Source organism: Macrosteles quadrilineatus, unplaced genomic scaffold (assembly GCF_028750875.1).
Source record: "Macrosteles quadrilineatus isolate MER2022 unplaced genomic scaffold, UCM_ALF_1.0 Scaffold_8__2_contigs__length_117827958, whole genome shotgun sequence".
In the NCBI taxonomy this organism is placed as follows: Eukaryota; Metazoa; Arthropoda; class Insecta; order Hemiptera; family Cicadellidae; genus Macrosteles; species Macrosteles quadrilineatus.
In genome coordinates, this window is record NW_026542601.1 from 96,735,630 (window position 1) to 96,759,831 (window position 24,202).

General features: G+C 35.5%; 1 protein-coding gene across 3 annotated transcripts in view; it reads left to right on the forward strand.

The window, feature by feature from the left end:
* The first annotated feature begins 485 nt into the window (after positions 1 to 485).
* The window catches only part of LOC129001462 (uncharacterized), a 36,036-nt gene continuing 12,319 nt past the window's right edge, over positions 486 to 24,202 (forward strand). Inside the window, exons 1-15 of one of the 3 annotated variants that reach the window (XM_054428756.1) lie at positions 486 to 621; positions 5,462 to 5,600; positions 7,549 to 7,626; positions 9,428 to 9,954; positions 10,682 to 10,768; positions 11,665 to 11,859; positions 12,472 to 12,580; positions 12,783 to 12,965; positions 13,786 to 13,958; positions 15,470 to 15,664; positions 18,870 to 18,947; positions 19,164 to 19,295; positions 20,469 to 20,674; positions 21,846 to 21,971; positions 23,316 to 23,450. In XM_054428756.1, coding sequence (XP_054284731.1) covers positions 5,491 to 5,600; positions 7,549 to 7,626; positions 9,428 to 9,954; positions 10,682 to 10,768; positions 11,665 to 11,859; positions 12,472 to 12,580; positions 12,783 to 12,965; positions 13,786 to 13,958; positions 15,470 to 15,664; positions 18,870 to 18,947; positions 19,164 to 19,295; positions 20,469 to 20,674; positions 21,846 to 21,971; positions 23,316 to 23,450 — 2,334 coding nt within the window. In that variant the 5' untranslated portion in view covers positions 486 to 621; positions 5,462 to 5,490. The remainder of the gene's footprint in view (positions 622 to 5,461; positions 5,601 to 7,548; positions 7,627 to 9,427; positions 9,955 to 10,681; positions 10,769 to 11,664; positions 11,860 to 12,471; positions 12,581 to 12,782; positions 12,966 to 13,785; positions 13,959 to 15,469; positions 15,665 to 18,869; positions 18,948 to 19,163; positions 19,296 to 20,468; positions 20,675 to 21,845; positions 21,972 to 23,315; positions 23,451 to 24,202) is intronic. The other 2 variants (XM_054428757.1, XM_054428759.1) reach the window with 2 other exon arrangements.

The following is a 24,202-nucleotide window of genomic DNA, read 5'->3' on the forward strand; positions in this document are numbered from 1 at the left end:
TAGTCATATATAAATCTATTATCAAAATAAAAAAGTAAATCGGTCCCGGGCCTAAGTCTTACCGTGCCACCTACGGAATAGCTACTTCCCTATAGGGAAATTCGCTAAAACAAACGTGTAACTTATGGCAAATTTCATCCACAAATATTAGAACAGAAAAAGAACTACTATTTTCTCTTTGAATATTCCTTCTCGTGGTTTCGAGTTTCGATATACTGTATTTCAAGTTTGCAAGCCGAACCTTTTATTATACACTACATTAGGTAATCGTCTTGTCGATTCGTTACTACGTGGTTACAACGGGGTTCCATGGCTCAAATGATTAGACTGACGATGAACTATGAAGGCCTTTTTTATAATCACAACAACAAAAAATGAAACAAAACAGAATTTGAAAATTGGTGATTTGTGATTGTGCTGTGAAGTGAAGATTGAAGTGAAGATTAAGATTTCGGTGGCATGGCAGGCAGGGTTGAATCGTTGATTGTTGAAGTTGAATCGTTTTCCATTTGGTGGCAAAGTGAATATAATTGTTTTAACTAATAACCCGTTATAAACTTCTAAGTTAAACTAGTTTTTGTGTTGTATTTATTGTACTGGTGTTGTCGCTTCTGAATAAGAGTAAGCATTCAGTTATAACTTAACTTAGATCCTACACAAATAGGGTAGACTATTTGTTCGTGTTTCAAATTTCAATGTAACTGTTAAAACCGGCATTTATGTTTAAACAAGCACTAGGCCTAATAAATTCATGTTTTATCATGAAAACTGCGAAAAACTTAACATGTTTCATAGGTATAAGGATAATGTAAGGCCTGGGCAATGTTAAGTTAAAGTATATAGGTAGGCTAGGAGTTTAGGAGTTAAGTTAACTTAAACCTACAACTAAAAAAAAAAAAAAACAATTTTGACTGTAGGACTAGAGCCTGATAATTAGGCCTGGGGTACTATAGTTAGGGTTGTTGCGATAGGCCAACCACTGTCTTTCCGATATTTGGTATCAATACCGCATCGCAAAATAGTATCGATAAGTAAGTTACTGGTTCAGTAGGATCGTATCCATTGGTATCGATACCAGTTACGTCATATTCTGATTCACTGAGCTTCGATTAAAGTTTACTCGCTCCAGTACAGTACAGCCAATATAGGATTCAAGCTGCTAAGAACTACCTAGGCCTAATTATGTAATTAAGTTGATAGGCTAACAAATAACCAAACACAGCCAACATTTGTTTTCAATTTTATCTTTTTAATAGGCCTAGATAAAATTTTTATTAGTTTATTATGTCATCTTCATTAGTTTTATTTTATGTTAAATAGTCCATGGTTTCATTTTAGCCTTATTGCTGGTAAGTTACTTTCCTGTTAAAGGGAACATTCATTATTATCGATGATTTTTTTCTCTATAGGCCTACTTAACTTTAGATATTAACGAATTGAATCTGTTGTTCAGCTGACAACTACGATAATAATAATAATAATAATATCTTTATTGCCGTGAAACAAATATAAAATTGCATGGCATCCGTCAACATTTAATACAGGCATAACAAGCGGCAAGACAAATAAATACAACATCATAAAACAATTAATAATACAAATGATTAAAAAATTACACAGAACTTGTCATTTGATTGATTGAAAACCTCAGAGCAGCCGAACACCATCTACTCATTTGTGTCAAAAAACTCACCCACAGTGTAATATTCTTTATTAATCAGATATCTTTTCAAAATCCGTTTGAACCGTTTTTCGTTCCTTTCTTTCCTTATCTGTTCAGGAAGACTATTCAAAAATCTCACCCCCGTCTGAGAGGGCAAGCTTGAGGCTGCACGGGACCTGTTTTGGGCCAACCTATATTGTTCTCTGCCTCTAGTTGAATAGGAGTGAATGTCCTGGCCTTGTGTTAGGCTGCATTTAAATTTGGAAAACGTGGCAGCTTCCAAGATGTACAGAGAGGCAAGAGTAAGCAGGCCTAGCTCCCTGAAGACGGTCCTACAAGACTCTCTCACCTGTAGTTTAGCCACTATTCTGAGTGCTCTCTTTTGAAGACGGAACAACCTGTGGAAGTCCGCTTCTGCACATCCACCCCAAATTGCAATTCCATAAGAAAGATGGGGGTAAATAAGGCCAAAGTAGGCCATTAGCAAGACATTTTCTGGACAAAATTTTGAGAGGACTCTTAAGGCAAAACAGCCTGAAGATACCCTCGTGCAGACGTTGTCAAGGTGGTTACTCCAAGTGAGCCCCCGGTCAATGGTGATGCCCAGAAACCTAAAAGAATTTACTTGTTCAATTTGTGAGTCATCAATCATGACCGTTACAGTCTCACTTGGTTCACCGTGCCTGTAAAAACGGATGAAATTTGTTTTTTGAGAATTTATTTTCAAATTGATGTTTTCAAAAAATTGAACACATGAATTTAGATCTACAAAAGTTTTGATTTCTAGATTTGGAAGATTGTTGGCACTGCAACAGAGAGTCGTATCATCAGCATACTGAACCAATTCGCTAGATCCAGATGCTGAAGACAGATCGTTAACGATGATTAAATAATGTTCAATATCAACAAACAATAATTTTAAAAAATATTGGAAAAAAACTGTTCTAAACTTAAAAACTAGGCCCTAACATAGGCCTAACTAACCAAACTTGCTGTAACATTTAAAAATTCCGTTTAACTTACCTTTTCTGTTATCAAACAGAATTTTTAAATGGTCCAGCAAGTTTGGTTGGTTATGTTAGGTTAGCTTAGAACAGTTTCATTTCTTAATCCATATAATAGATTAAGTTATATTTTAGCCTAAATAAGACCAGTTGTCAATTTGTAATGGATTGTAAAGGAAAACAAAAATATTGATAAGGTATCGAAAAAATCATCGATAATAAGTTAATAAATGTTCCCTTTAGGCTAACAGGAAAGTACCTATTTATTTGCTTAACACAACGTTGCTATAAATGCTAACATTGGGTTGTACGGTAATGAAAATAATTCTTTGCTACTAAACCCTCAAGTTTTACTTCAAGCTAGACAAAAATACTAAATATTTGGGTGAAACACTGTTTCTTTTTTGGGTCACTGTTGCTCCAGCCTTGGAAAATAACCGCTCAGAAGGCACGAGCTGGGCCGTTTGACTCAGATATTTCCTTCCGATACTTACGATACGATACTGGCCTCTTGGTATCGATACCAAGTAAATATCGGAACAACCGATACCGATACGATACCAGCAGTAGGCTAGATATAGCCTACTGTGTTGAGCGATATAAAGCGATATCGCAATAAAAGTATCGATACCTACTAAGTATTGATAGTATCGCAACATCCCTAACTATAGTCTACACTGAGCTCTGACTAAGTTACTGTAACTATTATTTCTTACCATCATATTGGTTTACCTTCTTGATACTTCCCCTACTTCCGGATGTCTTCGTCTTTGACCCACCTTGTGGGATTGACTGTGTTAGATACTTAGCCTTTTGGCTATTTCTTTCCCGTGAATAGTGGAAAATCTTTCAGGGGGTAACATATATTTACTGACCATTCTAAGAGCTCATGTTTGATGTGATTCTTGAAATTTGATTTTGGGACGTTTTTCACGTCAGCGAGAGTTGAGACAGTTTTATGGCTGCAATTGGAAAAGATTTCCTGTGTTTTACTCAGCCTGTATCTTTGCAAGGCGAGGCAAAGCAGCGCCGCATGGCGCTTTGTACTGCCTTTTCAATTTTCGTCTTTCGGGTTGAGTCAATGTCAAAAAGAAGGGTCTTTCCATTCAGGTACATGGCATTTATGTGAATGATGAAGGGCAGAGGGCCAAGAATCCTTCCTGTGGCTATTCTTATTCACAGACAACATTGAGAGTTAGGCCTAATATATAGGATCCCTCCTATTGTACCTTTAAGCTACAATCATTGATTGTAACTGAACTAGGTAGGGCTAAGTTATTAGCCTATAAAAATTTTAAGTCAACAAAAGCAATATAAGCTATAGCCTAACAATAAAAATAGACATAGGCCTACTTAACTTAGGTTGACGTAGTCTTAGTCAACTTAACTTAGGTAGGCTCTATACAGCCTACTGATATAATGTCTGCCCATTTTGTTGTATTTATATCACAATTAGGCTCAACTTAGGGTTTGTGTGGTGCATGTGCAGTCCAATTTTTCTTGCCAATTCCACAGGACTCCCAATTTTGGTCCCCAGATCCCTTCCACATTGTAATTAGTCAGGTTATTGCAAGAAGTTGAGCTTGCAAGTACAATTTTTCATTTTTAGACTAATTTGAGCTTAGACCCTGAGTTACAGTAAGATAAGAATCAAGCTAGGCTACTTAATACCTTGATACCATATGTCAAGTTCGTTTTTGACCAGGTTAGCTGCATTAACTGCGCCAGTAATTAATAAATAATAATAATAAATATGTACAAAAATAGGTCAACTCACAACTTGGCGGGTGGAGTGGAGGGAGAGTCGGTTACTTGCTATTTAAATTGTCTTCAAGGAACTACTTAATGGAGAAATAGGCCGACTGAGTAAGTTGTTCTTTCAAAACATCGTTCTCTCAAATTTCCTGGTCTTGAGGTTTCTCAAGCTCTTCAGCACTTATTGAACAGCTTCCATGCCATGGCGGGGCAACATGTTGGGTGCTAGTTAGGTGGTATCTAGGTAAATCTTGGTACAGCTACGTGTAGCGTAGTGGTGGACATCGCTTCTGGTAGTGAACTCACTTAAGTTCTTCTTGACATGCACCAAGGAGGATAGAATGAACAACGCCTAAGCTTCTGAAGATAGGCCTGCTATGTTCACGCCAGGCACTCGATGTTATGAAACGCAGGGCTGCCTTCTGCAACCTCACCACTGCCTCACAGTTCGGGGAGTGACCCCAGGCAGTATGCCGTAACTAATGGCTATGGAAAAGGCCGTACTAGATGGTCAACAGATACGATTCAGGCAGTCTGTTCAGTTTGCAAAGTAAAGAGACTGCCCTCTAGAGTTTTTTGTGATCTCTTCAGTATGGTGCTGTTAATTAAGCCGTCTATCATTACAAAGCCAAGATTTTTTATTCAAGGTACACTGTCAGTAGGCAAAGTCCTACCCAAAAAGCAGAGTGCAGATATGATGGTTTGAGTCTTATTGACATTTAGCTGAAGTCTGCATTGTTGTTCTTGAATCATTTCTCAGCAGAGGCCAGCTCCAGAGCCACCGCTTTTTTGTATCCCTTATAACAATAAAACTAATATTGTAAACTATAATGGGTTGTTGTAGGTTAGGATAATCCTACTTCACAGGTAACAATAACGTTAGGCTACATCCAACGACGGTCACATTAATAGTTGTCCCTATTCATCTAAGTTAAAAAACAATACCTGTTGAATAGAAATAGAAACACTAAGTATTTTTAAAATATGTCCTTAAACATAGTTTGGATCCTTAATTTCTTACCTCAAAATACATTTTTAGGTACGGTAGGCTAATTGATTCATCAAGCAATGGAGGAAGACAAAACAGACTGTTCAACGTTCTCAGTTCCTGGTGCAATGTCTGATATGACTATATTGAGCACACCTTTGCCTCAAGCTGCCTCCACTGCGACCAAAAGGTAAAAAATAACTTATGTACAGTAGGATCTCGTTAATCCAGCCCTATGTGAATGAAATAAAAATAATGATTTTTGTACTTCGCGTTCACTCATTTCCTTGCCAGGCGCCTACTGTTTGGCCTGTGAAATTGTAAAACATCTGTTGTCTCTGTGCTAATTCAATATTTTAAAACCCTCAGTTTTGAGCGGTTCGGATTTTTGACATTCAGATTTTCGACTCTCTATTGTAGTAAATATTTCACTTCAACCAAGTCAGTAAATGTTTGTAGCACATGTTTCCTTAAATTGGAACTAAAATATTAACGGCAATTAAATTATCCAGCTGATCATAATGTAAACGTTTGTCATAAGGATAACATGGGAATTTTAAAAGCCACTGGGGTAGAGCCCAAGGGACTTTTTCAAAAATGTATAAGGTCAGTTTGCAAATCTACACACCTAGACGAACATTTTGGTACCATAATGAAATGAAATGAAAATCCTTCTTTATTGAGGCTTAGGACCTCATGGTCCTTTCTTACAGTTAACCTCTAAAAAACTAATGATAACAACAAAATATTAACAAAAAATACAACACAGTTTGTAACAAAACAAGTTATAAAATAATCATAATTTATTTAATCTTCCATAACATACATTGACACACACACACATACACCCTCTGTTGCATCTAGGCCTAACGCACGCCATCCCGCCAAGCCACGGCCATCCGGTCAAGGTAATATCCTTTCAGCGTCACCATCAGTCGGGATCGGTTTTCTATGGATTTAATGTGAAAAGGTATGGAGTTCCATAGGTTGCATGCTGTTACTAAAAATGATTTGTTATAAACAGTTGTTCTGTGATGAGGAATGCGAAGCGTGGACGAGCCAGAGCGGGTATCCCTTGCGCCTCTTTCATTCAAAAATTTAAAATTCTTTGCAAGATAATTTGGAATTCCAAGATTGATGGCCGAATGAGTAATAAAAAGTATTCGTATTTTTCTGATGTCTTCTAATTTCAAAATTGATTCATTAATGTAATAGGGTGTGACATGGTCATCACGCCTAAGATTGAACAAGAATCGAACACAATAATTTTGTACTCGTTGTAATTTTGTTGCCAAAACCACAGTCATATCATTAACCACAGTGTTGCAGTAGTTGAAGTGTGGAAACACGAGTGATTTGACCAGTAAGAGTTTAATGTGAAAAGGTAGAAGTCGTTGCATCTCCTTCAGTGTGTGCACAGCGGCAAACACTCTTTTACAAGTGCTTACCACCGCGTCAGTCCAGTCCAATGTTCGGTTTTAAGTCAAACCTAGACTTTTTACACTTTTTTACTTTTCACTTTTTTTCACTTTTTAGACTTTTTTACTTTTTTTTTATAATATGTGGGGTTAAATCTTAAAACAAAAAAGCCTTATTGTTCAGAAAGTTTCATGTAGGTAGCGTAATAATAATTTAGATAGATTCTTTTTAATTTGTATTATTGTATTTAATTTAATGGGTATATGAATATAAATGAATGTTAATGGATGGTGTTTTTGGCCTCTGGTGACATCAAAACAAAATGTAAGTAAATAGGTCCCGGGTCCAGGTATTACCACGAGACCTACGATAATAGCTTATTCCATATATGGGAAATTCGCTGAAATAAGATATAACTAAGTTATCAAATACGTTTACAGTAATTGCATGTTCTAAGAATCATAGGGCAAAAGTTTGACCTTGGAAAGCTGTTGTGTCCTTGTTTCCAGTTCCAGCTATATGTAGCCTAAAGCTTGTAAAGCTTGAGGATTAACCTGTGTGCTCAGTGCCCAATGCTTCATTTTTTTAGGTTCCAACCTAATGAAAATAGGCCTAGATAAACATAGTTACCTATTAAAACTATAAACTATAAACAAAGTTGATTAACAATTTTTAAAGGCAAATATGATGATGTAATCTCAATTAAAAACTGGTTTCAGTCGCTCTTTGATTGGAGATGATGACTTATGCCAACAAGCAAGAGACTTTTATGCAGAAGTTGAGGCGTTTTGTAACCCGTAAGTGTTTTTATTATTTTTCACTATCCAAATTAATTATTATTACATTTAAATATATGTTATACTAGCTGTAACCCGCGGGCTTTGCCCCGTTTAACTTCTTAATTTTAAAGATTATCTCGTTCGCATGGCTCAATCACGTCCTGGTTGAAGTTTGTTCGCTACGCTCACTCACCTTTAGGTTGGAGCTCGTTCGCTACGCTCACTCACCTTTAGGTTGGAGCTCGTTCGCTGCGCTCACTTGCCTTCAGGTTAGCTCGTTCGCTACGCTAACTCGATCGCCTCCAGGTTGAAGTTCGTTCGCTCCGCTCACTCACCTTTTGGTTGCAAATTAGCTGTTGTCATAAATGTAAAAGAAATAATAGTGCTGCACCCTGTTGGTAATCCTTGGAACTTTAATGCTATTGAACATCATAGAACAGAACCAACTTGTTTAGTTGAAACAGCTGTTAAGATTCAATAATTCCATTTCTCATAAGGTTAACATGGGAAACTCCAGAGCCACTGGGGCGGAGCCCGAAAGGATTTTTGAAATAAGAATATGCCTATATGTTAATCGGGAATGTGAGCTATCATCATGCCAAATTTCAGCCCAATCCGACCAGTATTTTTCGCGTTCACTTGTCACAAACATACATCCATACATCCATACATCCATACATCCATACATCCAAACTTTCTCATTTATAATATTAGTAGGATTTAACTATGCCTCTTTATTTGAACAGATACAGTAGATGGATGGGGTTTTTACAACATTTATATTTAAAGTAACAGTTTCAAAGGTTTTTACTACTTATTAGAAACTTTTTCAAACACTTGTTGTATATTGTTTTATATTTCATTTCAGAAGTTAACCTCCGGATTACGTTGAATCAAGCAATGGGTATTGCTGTTAATCTGTTGTACCATTTTACTTTAGAATGTATTTCCAAATCAGTGCAAATTTTATAATGTTTTTCAATTGAGATTGTAGATAATTTGTAATTTAATAATATGGAGGTTTTAAATAATACTCTTGTAATTAAGTAATAAGTTAAACTCTCTCTTGATTTCATTCCAATTTATTTATTCATTCCTCACTGGTAGCTGAACCCTGAAAACAAAATATATTTTTAATCGCCTGTAGGGCCAAATTATAATAGTTACATAAAAATAAAAATTATTAAATAAAAGACCACTGATGCACCCTCCGTACTATAATAAATATAATAAAATTATAACTAGGACTTGACCATAAAGGGTAATTTGTGCACAAAGCAATTTCACATTATACATGACAACTACTGACCAACTGAAACCGGGCCACGTGGTCCAACCATTTTTATATGCTCGGTTGTGACGTAGGCACTCTGATTATCTATACATGGGATCAAACAATGAACAGCCAATCAGAGATTTAACAAAACTAATACTGCTTTACTTTTAAATAAATGACAAAATTAGTTTAATATAAAACTATAACTCATCAAATTGTTAAACTGTACAAGCTATTTATTTGACGGTTATTTTATTTAACTGTTTATTTGACTGTACAGTCGAACCTCGTTAGTACGAAACTGGGTAAAACAAATTCCTCGATAAGACATCTATATAAGACAAATTTCTCATGATCTCAACCTCCATACGACGTAGTTTTTGAAATGTAAATTTGAATAAGTGTTGTAGGTGCTCAATTAACTGACCAACCAGGTATGGCTTTTTCCATTTAAAACCCCAAAAATTACTCGTACTACTAAGTTAGGGGTTCTCGGGGCAAAAATCTTGTTAAAATGTTTTAAAATAAACGTTTATGTTGCAGAAGTTCCTCTGGTGGTTTAAGCGCAACCCAGAAACAGGAATTGATGCAAATAAGCGAGAAACACATGAAGACAGATCCTGGACAGGCGTTGAAGCTGACTGATGAAGGATTTAACAGTAACAACATATTTAGAGTGCCTACTGTTCCAAATTTGAGCAAGAACAACAAAGCAATCACCTTAAAACAAACTGATTCAAAAACGAAGAAAAGGAATATTCCCAGAAGCTCAGATTCTAATGTGGCAAATAAATCATCTTTAAAATTGCTGAGCACACAACACACTGTAACTAGTCCTGGAAAAGAACTTGTTACAGACAATAAAAATATCAAATCACCAAAACAATGTAGTACACCTACTGTGACTCCAAGTACAAGAAAAGTCCATAGTTATTTGGATGACACTCCTGCAAAGTTGCCTGCCAAGTACCAAAGTACTAAAGACCTGACTTCCATTGGGGATGAGAGGATGAGCATTGCTAGCTCTGCCAATTCCTCATTAGGAGTTATACCTTCAGAGTTGCTGTGTGGTGAGTTATATACCGTACTTTGCAGTTTTACATAAGTTACTCATAATAAACTCAATTTGCTTGGTATGCGTTGGGAGCTATTTTGAAAAAGGATATAGTTTAGCTAACTAAAATAAGATAATTCAAACCCATGATAATAGATAAGTTACCCAATAAAAGTCACAAAAGATTGAACTGATATTTCCTCCAGATATAGAATCACAGAAGAGATTTTGATATATTATGTTGTAAATTTCTTAAAAACATGCAGCCTGAGTAAGTTAATTGTTTTTAGTATTTTAACTTACTTTTTGGCTATTTTCTAAAAACAGCAAATTTGACTTTCTGTGGAAGGAATATTGTGAGTATCGCTCACTAACCTCGCAACATAGCTTTAGCCATCACAGTGATCGGCTGGGATTGTGGATCATGTATTTTTATATTTTGCATGTTAAAAAATTACACTGTCTACATTGCATGTACATAGTTATGAAGAGCAGTAAATTATACTGAATGTAATTCTGTGGATGAATAAAATTGTGGCTTTTTTCAACCATTAGAAGAAAATCATCAATAACCACATAATCCTAGTTCTACCTAATCACATAGAATAGCTACCTTGTTAGTGTGAGTGTTAGTATGACACATACCACTTAAACATTCATCAATCACGTTATGCTTGCTGTTGTTTATAATTTAGCGTTAGTTGATGTTGATAGATAATGAGTTCATGATGTGGATGTTCTAGATGCACAAAGAGAACCTCTAGTCGACATCAACCAGGACCTAAGTATCAGGCTGGCAGAGAAGCTCAACCTAAATACAAGCTTGCTCAGTGAGTGCACAACTAGACCCCTCACCTCCTTACATTAAACTATTATATCATACTTGTACTAGATTTAAACAATGCTTACACAAAGTGTGTAATTTAAGGCAAAGATGGATGTTGAATGACTGCTTTTTTACTTGCTAAAATCAGCATGCTAGTTCTTTAGCCATGATCATTTATTGAAATAAAAGCCCAAAATCAAGAACAGCTGAGTCTAGTTTTGAATAATCAAAAAGCTTCTGAATTTTCTCAGGATAGAACCAGCACCCTTTTGATTACTAGGCTTCTTAATATTTTGCTAGTAAAAAGTGTAAAAAAAATTGTTGATTTGTTTTAAACTGTGAATTTTGAATGTTCTGTTAATCTTACAATTTGGTTGCATTAATTATGTCAACAATTTATTATTTTGTAAAATATTAGGCTAATTCATATTGTTCACAAGCAATTGGAACTTTCAGTACAAATCATTGCCATTAGCATTATAAAATCCTTGATTGTAGCCCATCTCTGGATAATCATGTCAATTGCATTTTCAAATTCAACTAACACACAATCACAATCAATACAGACGATAAAATAATGTGCCAAATTTTTACTACGCACAACGGTGACTTTTCTTTTAAATTAAACAATCTTTTCATCCTGTACAGGACTGAAGATGGATTTCAGCAAACGGGGTTACACCGATTATTAATAGCCTATTTCAAGATAATTTTAACTGGTAGTTACAACATACTTTCAGTTGTTTAATAAATACAAAGTGACTTTAACATACCACACATAGGCCTATAAGTATTTTTATAACATTAATGGAATAGTTCTGATTGTTATCCAAACTTGAAGAAACCTCAGAACAAATCTCCAATTACAGAAAGTAGGACTAACAGCTGTTTTACTTTCAGAGGATGGCTTGGATATCAGTGCACTAGCAAGTGAACGTTACAGAGAGAAACTGGCAGCGAAATACGAATCTAAAGAGAACCAACATAGTGGTCGAATCAGCAGCGATTATTGGACTCTGCATGGATACTCATCTGATAACTGCGATAGTAAGAACAATACAGCAAAGAGATTGTCCTCCCTCAGTTCTAAATCAGGTATAGGAAACCGGTTTGAAGTTGTGTAGTGAATATGGCCCAAAGACAATAAGCTGTTGTACAGTATTTTTTTTAGGTGTTCAAGGACCTTCAAACAGGGGTTTTTATGCTGAATAAAACAGGTAATAAATCAGATGGATACATTATTAAAAGATTAGATGATTTTGAAACCCCAAAAATGTTTGAAACAAATCAACTACCGTTTCTGGTACCTACAATTGTTTTTTTAGAGGGATAGTATAATAAAAGGGGTTTTATTAAACCTCAAACACCATATTGGAGCTATCCCTAAAACAGCTTTAGTGTCGTAAGTTTATCAGTAATTCCTGAGTGCAAGAAGCAGATATTTATATTCATTATATTGTTTTAGCAAATTTCCCTACGGTAAAAAAGAGAGAGGTCTACTATTGTTCTATGCAGATGGATTGGTTAGACAGTGATCTGGTTATATAAATAAATAGGGTTGACCATCCAATAATCTCTATTATCTGTATTACCCCAGTTGTTATGGTTCTTTTGAGACCACTTTACTGTTTCTTGTTAGTGTTCCCAAAAGGAAAAAAAACACTATTCAAATTGTTATGAATGTATTGTTTGTTTGAATTGTTATAGACGGAGAGACTGACCTCAACAAGTCAAGATCCTCTTCCAGACGTTCACTGAAGCCTTTGAGTGAAATAAACTCAAACAGCACAAGTCCTCGGCTTACTTCAAACTCGAGGTTTGTTAAATTTATGACAAAAACATAATACATTAGAGTTGAGTGGTTGTTGAGTGTTTATTTACTCTTTTTTTTGTGGAATGACTTTTTTCTGGCTTCTTTAAGTTTCAATTACCAAGTTCCACTGTATTTAAATTAAAGTGACTCACTTATTATTTATAAACAAGAGTTGCTCGTTATGTAAACTGTACATGCGTTTCAGGTCAGAAAGATTCAGCTTGGGGTCCAACCCGTTTGGAAGCTACACCAACGTCAGTGTGAACAGTGAAGACTTCCAGTTCACAGAGGATGCGAGTCAGAGATTGAACAGAGATGAGAGACAGTTCTCCATAGCTAGTGCACGCTCTCTCTCGGGGATATATGGAGACGCTAACACCTCTGTGAAGTAGGGAATTAACATTGATATTTTCCAAGAATATTGTTATTTGTTGCCAAATATATACCACTGCCATTGACTATTGTATACAGAAGAAGACCTCCCATCTATATGGACCAGCTGTTGCCAATTTTTTTCTTAAAAATAATGTAGTTGTGTGAGCCAGTCAAAGAATGTGCTAGTGTGTAAAATTCTATTTTCTACCTTATTTTTTGTTGCTGACATAGTTTATGGGTTATAACAGTTGCTACCTCATATGTCGTTCAATCAGTTTGACTTGGTAAAAAAACATTGTGTATTCAACAGAAATTAGTAATTTAGTTCAGCGCAATCTGTCAGGGGCTCACATCAACTACAACGAATTTGATTAAAAAAACTGGCAGCAACTTTAACATGGGAATGGAATGTCTAGTTGTATCAATAGTCAAAACTACTGCTTTCAAATAATTGTAAAAAAAATCTTTTGAGCATTAGCTAGACATCCCATGCACTTTCAACAGGTTAATTGGCTACCAACCGGTCGCAGAGAACTATGTGAAAGGTCTCTAGACCACTGGGATGTCAAGAGACTGGTGAAGTAGGTAGGATTAAGAGTTGTATTTTTGCAATGTTGGTGGAAAGAAGCTGTCCATCAGTCGTTTTCTGTGCAGTGTTAGCAGAACCACTGGGATGTCTAGAGACTGGTGAAGTAGATAGGTTTAAGAGCTGTATTTGTGCAGTGTTGGTGGTGAGAAACTGTCCATAAGTGGTTTTCTGCGAAGTGGTAGTGGACCACTGGGAAGTCTAGAGACTGGTGAAGTAGATATGTTTAAGAGTTATCCTTTTGCAGTGTTGGGGGAGAGAAGCTTTCAATAAGTGGTTTTCTGCGTAGTGGCAGTGGACCACTGGGAAGTCTGGGGACTGGGGATGGTGTCGGAGACTCACAAAGGCCCCAGTTTGGAATGATCTCTACGAGCCCGGAGAAAACAGGAAAACCGAGGCCCATCATGCCTCCCCCTGACGGTAAATAATAAATGCAGCAAATTCATACGTTCAATACTTTATGACATGCACACATTTACATTTACAACCTGTATACCTTTAATTATCGTTTTCATTGTTGCAATTATTTACAGAGGTACATATACATTAAAATTTTCATCATTTGTTTTTTAATCTTCCCTTGGTTGAAAATGCTGTCAGTGATAACAATCAAGAAAATCGTGTAAATCATTATTTAAAGAATTAAATAAATATATAGGATGGAGAGGACACAGCTAACTCACCTGATGAAAGGTTGCAGACGAGTCAAAGAACACATAAAACACACACATAATAATACTTGATATTTCGCCTCTTTCAGAGGCTTCTTCAGAAGTAGGCCTAGATGAACTACCATCTAGGCCTACTTCTGAAGAAGCCTCTGAAACAGGCATTTTTTAAAAGAATGTAAATATATCAATTAATTTAAGTCAGCTGTTTATGCTTAAATTTGACAGTTCGAAGAGCAGGTATTTACTCAGGGGAGGTATAGATGAGCTTATGATGATAGCTGTGGGCTTATCATTAGCTGAGGGAACACCATTACCATAACAATACGGATTGCAGCCATCGGCCTCGGTGGTCTAACGGTTAGCGTGCTTTGATGATATGCTAAGAGTCCCGGGTTCGAATCCCGCTGGTGGCACTAACTTTTTGACTAAGTTTTTTAATTATCAGCAAGTTTGGTTGGTTTGGTTCGGTTATGACAGTTTGATTTTATTATTAAGTCATTATACAAATTTAATTGAGCAATTTCTAGTTTTATTTAATGGACAGAATTATTTTTTCTATTAATAAACTTTTTTTATATTATTTTCATTATCAGCAAGTTTGGTTAGTTCGGTTAGGTTATGATAGTAATTTTATAAAAAAAAATTATAAAATTGAATTTGAGGCATTTATAATTTTATTTTATGAACAGAACTATTTTTGCGATTAGTAAACCTTCATTGCCCAAAATGCTCTCTACTACAGCGCTGTTCACGGAGGATTTTTGAACTAATGCCTCAATCGTACCTCCCCTAAGACAGACCCGAGCAGAGGTTAAGATTAAGAAGTACAGGTTATGCTCCCAAGAGATTCTTTATACACTATAACTAAAAAGTAGGACATAATTTATAAATAAAAACCTTTTTTTCAAACAAAACGTTTTTAAACTCACTAAAAAGTGGAAAATAATTTATAAATATGTGGAGAGTATAAATACTTGTAAGATTTAAAACGAAAAACGTGGGGTGCATGCAATTAATAATAATACATTTGTTCAATAGGTGAAGGTAATTGTAAATTATCTATTGCATGCACCCCACGTTTTTCGTTTTAAATCTTACAAGTGCTTATACTCTCCACATATTTATAAATTATTTTCCACTTTTAGTGCGTTTAGAAACGTTTTGTTTAAAAAAAAGGTTTTTATTTATAAATTATTTGAACAACATAATGTAAAATGAACAACATAATGTAACATGAATAACATAATGTATTAATGACAGACAAGTCTACGTTCATAGTTGACGAGGAGCCTGTGAGAGATACGCCCTGGCTGCCACACTCCCTAGTAGAGCAGTACTCCAACATACACGGAGATGAAGCGGACACTTCAGTACCGAGCCTTTCATACATCGGAGAGTTGCTGGAGAAGCTACAACATGGAGCCAATCACAAGGAGGTGCTTGATCAACTTATGGGTAAGGAAAGACTGGACAGATAATCATAAGAACAGTGTATTTTACTTTATTTTCAACCCACCCAAAAACTTGTAATTTTATATCCAACCTTCACATCTTAGGACACTAGATTCTAGCCTGGAACTGTTTTACACATTACTTCAGGCTAATTCTAGAGGATTGCGGTATTTTATATCATAGAAAAAATTCATTGGTGATTGGCGGGATTTCAACCCGGTACCTCGAGCTCTGAAGCCCCGCGTTCTACTACTAGACCAGCTTGCTCCATTGCTCTGGCTATACTAGTGCATACATTTGTTATACAGTAGAGAGTAAAAAATCCGAACCAATTGGGACCGTAGGTAGTTCAGATTACCAATTTGTTTGATTTTCAAACATAGCCTAGAAATGCCTAATAGACACATAATTAGGCATACAGTATTAAAAATACAGTTCTAAGATACAGTCAATGAAATAAAATAATGATTTTTGTACTTAGGTATTTTTGTTATAACTGTAATTCGTTTCTTGAAATAAAATATGTAGAGCTTATACATTGGAAATGAACAAAACAGACTGGCTCGGCGCGTTCACACACTTCCCTGCCAGTTGCCGACTGTTTGGCCCGTGAAATTGTAAAACATCTGTTGTCTCTACGCTAATTCAATATTTTAAAATCATCAGGAGCTGTTCATATTTTTGACGTTCGGATTTTCGACTCTCTACTGTAATCATCTTCATATGGTTATAATATATGTTGTGGAGTGTTTGAGTAAATTAATGAAAAAATTAAGAAAGAGAAAATAAAAGTCATGTTTTCAAGAAGAACAGAAATCAATCTTGTTTATTTGTACAGTAGGATCAATCATTTTTTTAAATCATCAGCTGTTCTAAGTAAAGGCTAAAGAAAATTATTAGATAAAAGAACTGAACATACTCCCGGCCTTGAAGTGTCCTCACTTCAACAGTTAGTTTAGAACAAAACACATTACTTAACACAAAAGTTTGTTGTAGGCCGGCTATAGCACCTGTTTGCATTTTTCTACTTCTCTTTTCAACCTATACCATCTTTGCTGGGAAACACCTTAAAAACAGTTGCTGGAGACCACCGAAGTCCTAGCTCTTTGAAATGTTGAGCATCAGAGTTTTGAAGGAACTTTGGTGTTTTATGATGAGATTGAGTAACAGAAGTGAGCAAGTCTTGACAGTTCATAACACATTTCTTCAATTCAAAGCACTCTTGTTTCAATAATTCAACAAATTGAGATTGGAGGATGAGCGCTTCCTCTGTAGTTTGTGATGAAGAGTAGCTATTGGTCAGAGCTCCATCGGAAGATACAACCACTTGACTGGATTGCTTGACTGTCTTTACTGTAGTGGTTGCACTGTGGGTTGGGTTAACGGCAGCACTGTCTATCGTTTGGATAGCAGCCCGGCCAGTAGGATGGGTGACAGTTTTATCAGTAGGGTTTATAACAGCACGGTCACTTGGTATGACAGCAAAGTTGGTAGGATGGATAGTAGCACTGTCACTTGTCAATGTAGTTGAGCTCACTGTTGTGTCTGTATTCATGGGTTGAGGTTTTGTCACTGTCACTGTGGTATTTCTAATTTTCGAGTTTGCGAACTTAGGCATAGTGTTTGCCACCAACCTCGTGATGAGTTTTGTTTCAGGTTGTATAAGCTGGATGCCTTTTGTTTGAAACTCACTTGATGGGTTTGGTTTGGTTACATTCGTTGCAGTGGTTCTCGGAGGTTGAGCTGGACTTGATGAGTTCGGGTTGGTTACATTCATTGCAGTTGTTCTCGGAGGTTGAGCTGGACTTGATGAGTTTGAGTTGGTTACATTCATTGCAGTTGTTCTCGGAGATTGAGCTGGACTTGATGAGTTCGGGTTGGTTACATTCATTGTAGTGGTTCTCTGAGGTTGAGCTGGACTTGATGAGTTCGGTTTGGTTACACTCATTGCAGTTGTTCTCTGAGGTTGAGCTGGACTTGATGAGTTCGGGTTGATTACATGCACTGCAGTAGTTTTATGAGGTTGAGCTGAACTGCAATTAACCTTGGCCAAATAAGGGTTAGAACCAATTTTTGAAAGCAGCACTTTAATGTAGCTGGTGATGTGGATGAATAGTTCACTGATTTGGTCTTCATCTTCAACTAAAGTTTCAATGTTCAAATCATCTTCACTTGATGTACTTACAATTCGATAAAAATAAGAATCAAAGTCTTCTTTCTTCTTCTGGGTTTCTTGCATGAGAGTCTTTAAGGCTTCGAGTTGCACAACTGTTAATGTTTCTTCTTGTTCAACATGTTGATCTACGATGTTTCTTATTTCGTTGAGACGAGTTTTAATAAAAGATGTGAGTCGTGTATAAGTTTCAATTTTAAAATCACTATTTGTAGATGCCATTGTACAAAGATGATGAGATAAATGTAAAAAATTCACAAAGTGTAAATGAGTGGGTTAACAGTTTCAATATGGAAATAAGAGTTCAGTTCACAGAGTTCAAAGGCACAGAAAACAATGAGTAAAATGAGGAAATATTGATGTATGAAGAGTTTTAGTAGAAGAAAGTAATTCCAAATCGCTTAAGTAATATCCGGCTCGAAGGACCATTAAATAATGTTGAGTGTTTGAGTAAATTAATGAAAAAATTAAGAAAGAGAAAATAAAAGTCATGTTTTCAAGAAGAACAGAAATCAATCTTGTTTATTTAAGTACAGTAGGATCAATCATTTTTTTAAATCATCAGCTGTTCTAAGTAAAGGCTAAAGAAAATTATTAGATAAAAGAACTGAACACATGTATGTATAATTTTGGTCTTTGTTAAGATGTAACATTTGTGAACATGATTTCTACTTGTAAAGCAAGAAATTTTAAATAGAAGTTGTTTGGATTGTTTCTATTTAAAATTGATATTATTTGTAATAGCTGTTATTTCACAATTTGTGAGTTGGTGCTTACCAAGTTTGAATGTACTAAGTTTAGAATAAAAGAAATATTTTAAAGACTGTCTAAATATTCTGAAATATTCTGAATATGTCTAAAGAAGTAACCATCTGAAGTGACATGTTCAGAACAAAACATAAAGATCAGGTAATAACATATATGGTTTTTAACAGGTAAAATATAGTAATAAGTGCTCTTTTGAATTACCTGCCGTTGGTACCATAAAAATTTTTCAGTGAAGAAAGTTAGTCAATTAATTGCAATATTTTTTAGGTTCACAGACTAAGGCCCAGACCAAACCTAATGAGTCTATAAAACCAAAACCTAACAGGATTTCATCTATAGTTGAGGGTAAGTACTTTTGTTATCACATATACATTGTTTTGTATAAAGAATTTGTACAGTGTTTCCTCACAATACTTATCTTGAGAGTGCAAATAAATGACACCAAAACATTTATTCAGTTTTATATTTGGATGGTATTAATAAAGTATTTTAGATTCAATGCAGGTATATATGTTTTAAAATTTTCTGCAATTTTTTAAATGCTGTTATGATTTTCAACAGGGGATAATAGCTTCTGCCAAGGAGTTGAAGGGAACCTTAGCTTTTCCACAAGAGACAATTCTGCTCTACAATACTCCAACTTTGACACTCCAATGAATGAATCGGGGGCAATGTCTGTCTGCAACGTTACTGGTAAATTATTTAGGCTACAACAATTCGAGTTTCATAGAAAATTGTCAGCACATTTGAATAATTTTAAACCTTACCTTGTAATGCATAAATCCATTTATTTAAAATCTTAAAACGGTATTGGTTTTTTTTATGTAGAAAAACTCATCGTATCAATAACGGCCCGTCATCATGACCTTCTGGTTTGTGTGGTGATCTTAAGATTGTGAAATTCTCTCACAGTAATCAGTGTCATAGGCAAGCGTGAAAAGTCTCAAAATAGCAATGTCTAGCTTAGGGCGGGTGTCGACAGACTACTATCGCATGTAGTGTGTGGGTGCTATCAACCGGGAATGTGAAAAGTGCGTACCACAAATCACGCTCACTGGTGTCTACGGTGGTGGTATGTGGTGGCTACTGCTCTGCTACTGCCGCTGCCACCAACACACCGATTCCTCAGTCTTTCGTAGACAGGCAATGTACTACTGTAGTCGCCTTTGTGTACTGTGTGCCTCCTGTAGTTACAATGGACGAACAAGATGTATTAGTTGTCTTTAGTATTATATTAACACGTCGGATTATCTGTAGTTGGAAAAGGTTCACAGGCGGTTCTGGTCACATCCCATTGTAAGTAATAGAGTGTCAAATTCAACCATTATAACAGCAACTATAATATACACACACAAAAACTGGGACAGAACACAGGAAAACTGTTCAGATGCTGAGGGAAACAGGCTGCAACTACCATAAAAGCTAGGGAACAGTGGTATGCACGGCGAGTCGGTACCACTAGCGCACCTCTCAACAACCGCCGACAAAACGTCGGGTCCGTGGACACCAATAGACGCAACTGCCATTGATTCATATGTGCTTGCTGGGAGCTGCGTTTCCGCACCTACAATTAAAAGAATTGTGGTCACTACGCCCTTCTGCGATTGTCATCTGTGGACACCTGCCCTAATCGCCCAAGGCTATCACTGAGCTACCTTCAATGGTAGCTGATAAACAGTAATAATTATTACTTTTTCTACTCTTTATTGATGTTTTAGTGAGATTTTTCCAGCTCTGGCTTGTTAGAAGAATTTAAGATTTTGCCTTGAAATAATCTCCCAGCATTTAAGGTTAGGCTGTATTATATGTATGATTTCCTAACCATGTTTAACAGGTCAATTTCATAACATAGTGTTTTTATTAAAGATTTCGAGGGGGATGAAGATGCCTGTGTATGTGTGATGACTCCGCAGTCAATGGACTTTGATGTGTTCAACGAACTCTCTCACCCGGCGGAGTATAGTTTCAGCAAGGCATGTTACGTGGATGGCCAGAGGAAGGACTCAGCAGCTTATGTTCATTTTCCCGTTCCTAAAATGATCCTATACCCTGGCCAGAGAAAGACTCTAACTGTAAGTATATCAAACTATTTTCCTTGGAGTTTATTAATTGCGCTTATATATTGTAGAGTTTTCAGTGTGAGAGGTCATTTGTCACAGAAGTATTTGTGTGTAGCTTTTCCTACGGTTGACATTTTCTTGTAAACAATAAAACAAAGTCCTAAATGTGCAGGCCTATCTCAGGGACATGAAACATCGAAACATCGACATGACGATGCCTATTGAAAAATTTTGTAATTTTGTCGAATTTCTAATAAATGTTTTATAAGTCTTATTTGTCGTCATCATAAATTGATCTACATACCACAAACTTGCAAGTGAAGCTTATAATACATCTTTCAACGTTACCTAATTGTTATTTTTACCTTCGTACAGATGATTCATCTTGACTTAATTGCTGAACTAATGTTGACAACACAATTTTACCTTTTTACCAAACACCAATCTTTCAGCAGGTTTGATGACGTATTCCTCACATCAACCAAAATTGTTTCAACATTATAATATTAGCCAACACCAGATAAATGTCCTTACATAGTAAAGTAAAAATAAGCTAAAAATTCCATAAACATAAACAAATAGCACAAGCAAGGAATTTGGTACAGATGTTTGATGTACGTTCCTTTTGAACATACTAAAAGTCCCTTAAAACTGAAGCTGTGCTATGGCCGCCATATTGGAAAATGGCGGCATTTTTCTGTATTTTTGGCTATAGTGACTTTATTATTAGAGATACAGGAAAAAGCTAAATATACAAAATGTAGTCTATCTAAAAATACACATTTTTGGTATTTATCATTCTTTTCTAAACCCAAAGGTTTTTGAGTTATTTGCGATTAAGTATATTTAATTATTTTATTATCAAAAACAGGCGAAACCCATGGAAATCGACGGTTACTTTCTAGGTTTACAACAATTCATCTCATTTAGTTAAATAGTGTGATACTATAAAATCTTAAACTTTAACTTCATTTAATGAGTCAAACAACTCCGCCACAGCTAACCTGCAGACTCAGAAAATTTCCCTTTGACTGATTGGATGTTTTATTAAATATATATAAATAAAATTAGGTTTAACAAGTACCTAGGTTTGCTGCTTATTGCAATTTATTATTTTGTAAGATATGCACAGAGTTGAAATTTATATCAGCTAATTTGTTACATCAAACCTTACATGTTGCAGATTAATATAGCAGCTTTGATCGGAGGAGTTATAAAAATAAAGATTGAAGTCACAAGAAAAAATCCACTGACTCAAGCAAGAGAATGCAGTAACGTATTTGGGAAAATTATAGCGGAGATTCCAAAGGTAAGGACTTATATTATTGCTTTGTAAAAACCAGATTAATTAATGCTTCTGCAGATTGTGTTTCAATAAATTCTTGTTATTAGTTTTAAAAGCAGTGGCTCAGGCCACTTGGCTACAGATGTATAAAATAAGTACTGGTACCTTGTGCTTATCATACCATCTTTATATTATTTCATCTTGGGGGATGAACATAGCGGGGGGGGGGGGGGGGCCAGATATTATGTTATATGATCAGCTGATATATGACACACTGAGCCCAAAATACACTTTTAAATTGGAAAGAAGTAAGAATTGGTACCTTCTTTTATACTTAAGCTATGTCTAGACCATAGACGAACGAGAATCTTGGTGGCTGGCCAGCTGTTGCGTACGTGACCGGTAGTTGCACCAAGAACAGTGTGTATACATTTTTCAACTTCTCAGTTCACCTTTAGGTGTGTCACAAAAAAAGAGAAGGGGAAATATTATACATTAACAAATACAAAGTGCAAATGGCGAGATCATATTGCAGGGTTGAAGAGTACATGGGGAATGGGAAAGATCACCAGACATCTTTTGACAGGGCAAGGGTCAAAACAAAACCTGAGTAAAGCCTGGAATAATCTAGATTGTGTTATGTTGTATAGTACTAACATTCTTTTATATGTTAGTACGAGCTGAATCTGTTAATATGAAATTCTTGATTGTGTAATTTTCTATCTTATCTCAGCAAACTACAGTAGAGTCCCGTTAGTCCGAAATGGTTGGGACCGGGCCCATTTCGGATTACCGAATATTTCGGATTAAACGTTTTTTTTTATATTTTTTTTAATTTTTTAAAAATTTTTTTGAATTTTTTTTTGAATTTTTTTTATTTTTTGAAATTTTTTTGTCTAATTCTTACTACTTTTTTTCGGACGCAGGCACGAGCCCGGGATTGTTTTTCACATTACTTAAGGCTAGACCTATTGGCTGCAGCATTATCACTTAGTAAAATCCATTTGTGATTTGGCGGACGAAAATGTAAAATGTTACAGTAATAACAAAAATGGTGAAATATTAATTTACTAAAATACTCTACAAAAAAGTCTATCTCGCCCAGCCGCTACAGAATACTTTGACGAGGTACAGCTAACTGTGTCAAAAGTTTAATAAAAAAAATCAAAAACTTTCCAAAAAACTTCAAAAAATTTCGAAAAAAATTCAAAAAATTTTGAAAAAAATTAAAAAAAAAATTCAAAAAATTTTCAAAATTTTTTTAAATTAAAAAATATATTTTTTGGTTTTGGATTAAGCGGACTTTCGGATTACCGAAGTTCGGATTTTCGGGACTCCACTGTACAACTATAACTTAACTATGTCTAGGTGTCTCTGTTGACCAAACACAAAGGTGAAATGATACCAAACCCTGAATGTCAACATAACGGCAAATATCAACATACAATCGTGATGAAGAATGAGGGCCGTTCTACAGTACCCTTGAAGCTTACGGTAACTAAGGTATGTGTAGTATTTTAAAAATAAAATCTTAACACGTTGAATCTTGAATGCTATGTAAAGTTCTACCATTAACTAAACTAGAGAGCTAGTCCTTTCTTGACAGTTAGCTATGTGGGACAATGTGAACAAAACAATTTAGGACTTGGTGATGAAGATCTCGTAGTAACTGCCTTGTGGCGTTTTCAGGGTGAAATTATTAGGAATTCAAAATTGTATTCATACATCAAACGTTAGGGTAATCTATTTTTAGAAAAATACTCATAAGAAGATATAATGAAAACAATCAATAATTTTTTTACTCTTTCTCTTTGTTCTATTATTTCTTAGATTTATCTTCATCCATACATTCAACAAATCGCCATGGTTACTCATCAGGTTATTAACCAATCACAGTTTACTATACATTATGTTGTCATCAGTTCCCAGCTAATGAAATCTAGTACGACATACATGGACAGAAGTTTAAAACAGAGCAGACAATTTTCAGTGCAAATGTTGATGCTATCTGTCCATTTTATTTTCATCAAAGGAATTGTGATGTGTTAAAAAACAGTAATGTGGAGGGTTCGTTATCTAGGTAAAGACCAAATTGTAAATATGGGTTGTTTGTTATGTAGAGGTAAAATATGCATTGTGTCTTATGGAGATTTCCAGGGTGTTAAAAAAAATTGTATATCGAGGAATTTGTCATATTGAGGTACATTATCAAGAAGAGTTTAAAGGAGACCTGAGTTGGAAACTATGAGTTGACT